Genomic DNA, 8,019 nt, shown 5'->3' on the forward strand with positions numbered 1-8,019 from the left:
TAACTACAAAGGACATAACAAATATTACATTTAAAAAGGGTAATTGATACTGCATATTTATATATTTTTGTGCAAACTATATAATTTTCATTTATTTTTAAATTAATTGATTAGATGCAGTGGAAAATATCAGACAGCCTATTTATTATACTATTTAAGATTTGTTGCATCAGGGTTTTTTTACGTTGCGTTATCCTTATCTTATAATCATAAAGGTATTTACAGATTCACGAAATCGATGGAACGCGGAACGGTACAGGTTATCAGGCGCACCGTTTGCGCTTATTTGCAACGGTCTGGTTCCTCTTAAAATAAAGCAGCGATAACAGGGGGGCTGTGGCGATGGGCAGAGAGAAATATGGACATGTTACAGTCACAATGTCAAAAGAGTTGACCGGCGAGTGCTGTTCCAGCGGTTCTGTAATCCTGTATGTAAATGACAGCCAATAGGTGCTGTTGTTGAGTTGGGCTGGGATTAGCGGAGGCGAATGACTTTCAATTTTACTGGATTACAGAACAAAGAAAGGGGACACACTCCTCTGTTAAAGAAAACAGAAAGAAAACGGGTCAAATTGATCAAATATATCACGTCGATTTCATTTCAGCAGACTACAAACCATTCGAGATTATGACATTTAAGAAAGTCTCTATCGCCTTTCTTTAGATGGGAATTCAGCTCTCACTACTATTGGATTAAACGGAGAATAAACCTATTCCGGGATTGACAGCATAAGGTAATTAAACACGGGGAAATCGGTAAGGATTAAATGTAATTCTGTATATGCATGAATTAAAAACCATTTACGAGTATCGTTCTCGAGCACGTGACTTTTTATGGATGTTGAAAAAGTGAAATTACAGATTATAATTTAGGGGGAGGAGGATGGCTGGGAGTGTTAGCACACTGGCTATCATGCTAACGCTCCGCACGCGAATCCGTGTCGCTCGACGCGATATGTTTTAGACGCTTTTATCAAAGTAACACGCGTTATAATACACCGTAGATAAGATAAACAATTAAACGCCTTTGCGTTCTGCGTTTTAGTTTACTGTAGACGCAATTGTCCTGTTTTGTGAAAATGGCAACACAATTTGAGTGCTAGCAAGTTGCCTAAATAGAGCGGTTTCATTGTTGGCTGGGTGATAAATTACAGTCAGTGGTTTTCATTTCGCACAGTCTTATGAAAATCGCCGAGGTTGGCGTGGTCACAGACGCGTTTGTCGACCTGAGAAGGTCATGTTTACAATGTTAAAACCACCTATCAGTGGCTGCTAATCTGCGTCTACTGTGAAGACTGCTTTTCTAGATTATTATGCATAACTGAATGTGTCCCAGTGCTGCGGAGTAATAATATCACATGTCTCTAAACTTGCTCGGGTTTCCCTCGAAGGACTTCTCTACTGTCAGATCCATTCATGAAGACAATGCGAGTTTATGATTTATGTCATGCTGTCCCGCTATGAGTCTGTCACTGAAACATGAACTATCCCAGAATGACTTGCTGTCGGATTGGGCCTGTATACGTTATTTATAACAGTAGTAGCTGTCCGTGTTTCTTTGTGCTTTTTCTTCACCCAGATTTTATAGCGGACACAGTATCACAGTTGTTTACTGTACAAAATATTCTTAAGATTAAAGTTTATTAATACTACCACGAACTGCACGTGCAAAATTATTGCTTAAATGCAGGCTGACTAGGAAATTAACAGCAGAAGAGACTGAACAGTATAGAACAAAAACTGGTAATTATCTATATTACCAAGACAATTCATTTCCGTCCAATATTTCTGACAAAAATATGAAGCCAACAGCAAAAGATACTGAAAGCATTTTCTCCTCTTTAAAAAGGGGATTATTTGGTAATCCTAACTATACTTGATCATATGGTTAAATTGCATTTTATTATTTACGTTTTACATTTTAATTTATTTACAGTATTTTACGTTTAGCATTGTTTTACTCCAAAACACTTATGAATCACCAATTGAGCACAGTGAAAAGTACCATAGTTTATGGATGTAGAACTGTGGTAATATTTGAATGAACTTGTAAATACAATTCTATATGAATATGGCAATCATTCAGTACCATAGTTTATATCAAAGTATCTTGATTTCAGTACTTTTTAAGATCTGTCTCCAACAGGCCTACGAATCACTAGTTTAGAACTACTGAATCAGACCTTCATCCTTTCATAACAAAAGCACCATATTTTATGGAAATAGTACCATGGTATTCTTTGAAATACCTTCGAATAGCACGTACAGTTGCATATGAATATGGCAATCATTCAGTCAAGGTATCATGATTTCAGCACTTTTTTCAAAGAAAATAGCTTTAAACATTATCGTTTGACATTCGTTTAAAAAAAAACTGGTTTATTCACAACTAATAGTATTAAAATTACCACATTTGAAACAGGTTTTTCAATCTACATATATCCATAGCAGAAACATAAAGAAAGCATTTTCTCTTCAACTTATAAAAAAAATGTAAGCCTATTTATTTTGTAATCCTAACTAATCTTTATTATATAGTTAGTTGCATTTTATTATTTGCGCTTAGTATTGTTTTACTCCAACAGAATTGCAAATCACTAGTAGCATGTAAATACAATTGTATATTAATATGGCAGTCATTAAGTATCAAAGTATTTTCAGTACTTTTTGTACGGTAAATTAGTTTAAACATATACATCTGGTTTTGGTTTAAAAAGCTGGTTGATTCACAGTCTTTCAATCCACATATTCCCATATGCTGGCCATTACATAGCTAAGTTATCTGTTTTAACAATACATTTTTGATCTGAAGTGCAGAAGTAAATCTTCCTATCTTCCCATGGAGGCCGCGCTTTGTGTTTACTCGATGCAACATGTTTGTGTGGCCTTGGGGAAAATGTCCAGGGTGAAAGGACTTAGGGCCAATTAAAAGTCAATTATCAGCCTCTGAGCTGAACGATTTAGATACAGTTGTGTTTCTGAAGGGATCTGTGAGCTGAATCTGTATAAAGGCTATTAACAGAAGTATTGTGTATCAATGGCAGAGCCACAAGCCTCTTAGGGCAAAACCACTCATAAAACCCACGTTACCCTTTTCTTGAGATGCCGTAATATCTTTAAGCACCATACAGGCAGTAATTCAAGAAGTAAAGGAGCGGCTACATTATGCTTCCCCCTCGAGCTGAGAATCTCAGATAGCGTGAATGAAAAAACGGTATTTTGGCAGGGCGGACTCCTAACAAGGAGGAAGTCATTAATCGGTGCATTTAAGCATTTCAGTCCGGATCCCTACTTTTCCTGCAATTTTTTTTTAGAAGTGTCACCAGTTGATTTTTTTCTAGTGTTGTTTCACCCTAAGAAAATATATTTGTTATAGTTAACTCATGTATTTTGGCTACTGCAAAGAAAGCTTAGTGTAGAGTACAAAACAAGTCATTTATACATGAAGCTTAAGGTGTCAGATGAATGTAGTTGCCCCTGCAGATAGGATAAGCCTGTTCAATGAGGAAGTATTACCAATCTCTTTTTCTTCAAAAAGTTTTGTTAAACTTAGAAGTGTTAAGATGAAGCTATTAAATGACATTAACTCTTTTAAGATTATAACCCATTAAGATTATTTTCTAAGGCAGGCATTGTTATTGTTATTGCTCGGGTAAGATTCCAAATGATCTACTAACCTTAAAGGGATACACTGATGAAAGTTTGGTGTAGAAACAATTTTCACTCAGAAATTGCTAGGAAATTTCACAATTAAAAATAAATAGCAGGTTACACATTATTTGCAGTGTAGATTCTGATGTCTATTATTATGCATGTCTATTATTAGGCTGATGAAGTATCAGAACATACGCTAAAAAAAAAAAAATCGGTGTATTGTTTAATTTGGATTTACTTAAAAAAAATCACTTGGAAATTGCTAGTACGTTTCACAGCTGTAACACACTGAATTAAACATGAAATTTTCAAATACACTGAAATAGCATTTTCTTGTAAATTCCAATAATCTTCATTTACAAACTAACAAACAAACACCAAAACAGATTGCTTATCATCATTCTTCATGCAGTATATCTTCTTTTGTGCTCTGCAGAAGGAAGTTCGGTTTGACTGCTCACATTTTCTTCATAAAATGTAAAAACTGAGTTTGTTTTACTGTCTGAAAGCATCCTGAACATGCAAGATAGTTGTGCCAATGGTGTACATTTACCTTAAACAATTTTCAGTAGTGCTGTCAAACGATTAATCGCATCCAAAATAAAAGTTTTTGTTTACATAATATATGTGTGTGTGCTGTATATTTATTATGTACATACACTGAACAAAATTATAAACGCAACACTTTTGTTTTTGCCCCCATTTTTCATGAGCTGAACTCAAAGATCTAAGACTTTTTCTATGTACACAAAAGGCCTATTTCTCTCAAATATTGTTTACAAATCTGTCTAAATCTGTGTTAGTGAGCACTTCTCCTTTGCCGAGATAATCCATCCACCTCACAGGTGTGGCATATCAAGATGCTGATTAGACAGCATGATTATTGCACAGGTGTGCCTTAGGCTGGCCACAATAAGAGGCCACTCTAAAATGTGCAGTTTTATCACACAGCACAATGCCACAGATGTCGCAAGTTTTGAGGGAGCGTGCAATTGGCATGCTGACTGCAGGAATGTCCACCAGAGCTGTTGCCCGTGAATTGAATGTTAATTTCTCTACCATAAGCCGTCTCCAAAGGCGTTTCAGAGAATTTGGCAGTACATCCAACCGGCCTCACAACCGCAGACCACATGTAACCACACCAGCCCAGGACCTCCAATACTTTAAAAAATATACTGTATGAGTGTGTATTTATATATACATAATAAATATACACAGTACACACACATATATTATGTAAACAAAAACTTTTATTTTGGATGCGATTAATCGTTTGACAGCACTAATTTTCAGTCCGAATTTTCAAGTACATTTCACATACAATTACAAAGAAATGGCAAGTAACACATTGAATTAAATGTGAATTTTTGAAGTAGCTTTTATGGCGTAGTTCACCCAAAAATTCTGTCTTTTACTCGATGCAGAAATATCTATTTTGTTTTGTCTAAAAAGTGGAAGTCGATGCTAACCAAAACTGTTTGGTTGGTACCATCATTTTTCAAAATATCTTCTTTTGTGTTGTCTTGGCTAGACTTGACTTTTGCCTATCAGATGAGATAAAGTGGGCAAATAAAATGAAATAAAAATAAGTAAAAACTTTATGGCTGATTTTTTTGAAGGAGGGACCCAGATCACCTTGCATTGCATTGCAACCTGGCATTGTGAGAAAGTTTTGAATGTGCAAGCACCTCTCACATTTTCTTCATAAAATGTGAAAATCTAGTTTGTTTTACTGTCTGAAAACTTTATCATGAACGTGCAATGCAAGTGCTGATTCTGACACCCATTATGCTAAAGCATCATAATATACACTGAAATAAAATCCTAGTAAGTTTCACAAATAATTACAAAGAAAACGCCAAGTAACACATTGAATTAAATGTGGAATTTGAAGTAGAAAGACTGAAATTGTGTTTGTTTGGATCATGTGCTTGTAAAACATGATCCAGTAATCTTTGTTTTATTCAAAAAACATCAAAACTTCAAAAAAATCCTTTTTTTTTCAGTGTAGCATGACTTTATTTTTCAGCTAAAGACCCAAAGTAGTAAATTAGATTTGGTGGTTTGAATGAATCCGAAACGAACTGGAGATATGAATTGTTGGTGCTGTTGTTCAGAATGTTGTATGTAAGATTACGCTCAGGCAGAGGCATCCGGCTTTGAGCTGTAGCAGGATTTATAGGAGGTTTTCAGACGAGTAATAGTAGTACTGGGCTCTCTCTGTGCAGTCTGTGGTTTTGGCTTTGCCCGGAGGCTGGGATAATGGCTCCCAGTGTCTGGAGAGATTAAAGGCCAGAGCTGCATTGTTCACATGCCTCGAGATTAGTTTCCAAGGAAACGGATTGCGGTTGCCATGTGAACACAAGGCCTGGAATTAGGATTGCGGTATTTATTTATTTATTTATTTGTTTGTTTTACAGCTCATATTCGTCACTCCTGCTATTTTTGCTTGTTTTTCATTTTTAAACTGTGTAGTTAGGTTTGTGCTCGTTTTTAAACCCACCCTAGTTTAGTCGGTATTCAAGTTTACAGCTTTGTAGTTCAGAGCCGATGTGGCTGAAATTGAGATTGGAGCCGGGGGCGTCTGTCGAGAGGGATGGGTAAAGTAGTTCACTTTAGAGGATTCATGCTTCCAGGTCCTGTCTTGCTTCCAAGGAGAACAAATTAAGGATGAAGGGTTTTACGGCAATAATCTGAGCTAGCTTTAATTGGTTGACAAAGGCTTATCGTAATTAGCTACTTTCACATGTGTGTGACGGATTTTGGTGTATTAGCACAGGGAAGGGTATTACTATCACTTTCCAAAGCTTCTTACAGGTTTTTCCACCCTTCAATACATTTTGTACAGCCAAAAATATTTGAAAAAGTTAATGGGGAGCTTGAAACCTTCTTACTCTTTAGTATATAATTAAAAAAGCATATTGGTTTGTTTTTGCACATAATTATGAGACCATTAGTTGTGATAAGTTGTTATTGTTTTTTCATCATGTCTGTGAATCCTGCAGACCGTAATCAGTGTAGACGGCATATCGGTGTTTCCTAAAGAATTCTAGTAGCTATTTGCTACTGTTTCTATAAACGTAGAATGCCTGTACAGTACTATACAGAAGTCTTAGGTACATTAATAATTAAGGGATAGTTCACCCAAAATTTTAAATTAGGCAACCTCATGATTTACTCACCCTCAAGCCATCCTAGGCTTATATGACTTTCTTCTTTAAGATCAATACAATCAGAGTTATATTAAAAAATGTCCTGGCTCTTCCAAGCTTTGCAAAGGCAGTGAATGGGGGTTGAGATTTTGAACCACAAAAAAGTGCGTCCATCTATTAGGGTCGGGCCAATAGTCGATGCCATCGTCTTTCACCGATGGCTGACAGACATCATGATGTTGAGCCGGCATCGTGATTCCTTCCCTCCACCCCGTTTCCCGCAATCCGACATGTACTACGTGACCCCTAAAGGGAATAAATACGTGATGGGAGGAAAAAACTATATATTTTAATATACTATTTCTATACTGTTCACTATACTGTTTATAAGTTGTGGGCATCAGGGAGCCGCTATTAATGTGCAGGGCATAGAAACCGCTTTTGAATGCGCATTTGTGTTTTACTTTCACTTTCATGATTCGCGATCACACATCCTCTATACTACGGAGCGGCAATAGGCTACTTCCTACACATTTGACAAGATTAGATATTTGTCAGTGGTGCTCAGGATCTGAAAATCACTCACCATCGTCCTATGAGGCATCTCTCCACTCTCCTTACTCTGTTTAGGTGGTAAGTGAAATTTTATGTAGTGTAATGGAAAGTCATTTACACCTAGGATGGCTTGAGGGTGTGTAAATCATGGGGTAATTTTCATTTTTGGGTGAACCATCCCTTTAAGAACCCTGAAGAGTACTGCAAACTGCAGTACTGTGACATTTTTAATATGAATGGTGTAAAGTGAAAAACAAAGCAATGATAGATATTATGTAATAAAATAAACTTTTATTAACTGCCCTTTGCCTGATTCTCCTTGGTACACTTGTACACAATTTTAAGGTAATTTGGAGAAGTTGCAACAGTTCTTATGTGGATTTAGTCTTAGTTGCTTCTGTCTCTTCATGTAATCCAAATCGGACTTGATGATGGTGAGTTTAGATCTCTGTGTGGACCATCGCATCTATTTTAGGACCTCATGTTAATACAGAAATATGTTTTTCAATGTATTTTTTCTTTTCTTTTTTTTTTCACAAACACAAACATAAATAACAATAATGTATATAAAAACAACATACATATAACCATATATTACTAGAGTAAATAATTACATAAAATAATTACATTAAATCACTATTCACCCCCCCCCCCCCCC

At 36.1% G+C, this 8,019-nt stretch overlaps 1 protein-coding gene across 4 annotated transcripts in view; it reads left to right on the top strand.

Annotated features, from left to right (window-relative positions):
* The first annotated feature begins 335 nt into the window (after positions 1 to 335).
* Positions 336 to 8,019, top strand: part of gtf2ird1 (GTF2I repeat domain containing 1) — a 30,014-nt gene continuing 22,330 nt past the window's right edge. For 2 of the 4 annotated variants that reach the window (XM_016490579.1, XM_016490581.1), the window contains exon 1: positions 336 to 756. Coding sequence is in view for 1 of the 4 variants with exons in the window: in XM_016490577.1 (XP_016346063.1) it covers positions 1,461 to 1,468 (8 nt within the window). In the remaining 3 variants the exon portion in view is untranslated. Of the gene's footprint in view, positions 757 to 1,450; positions 1,469 to 8,019 lie in introns of those variants that run through there. The other 2 variants (XM_016490578.1, XM_016490577.1) reach the window with 2 other exon arrangements.

The sequence above is a fragment of the Sinocyclocheilus anshuiensis genome, unplaced genomic scaffold (genome assembly GCF_001515605.1).
Source record: "Sinocyclocheilus anshuiensis isolate Anshui unplaced genomic scaffold, SAMN03320099.WGS_v1.1 scaffold246, whole genome shotgun sequence".
Lineage (NCBI taxonomy): Eukaryota > Metazoa > Chordata > Actinopteri > Cypriniformes > Cyprinidae > Sinocyclocheilus > Sinocyclocheilus anshuiensis.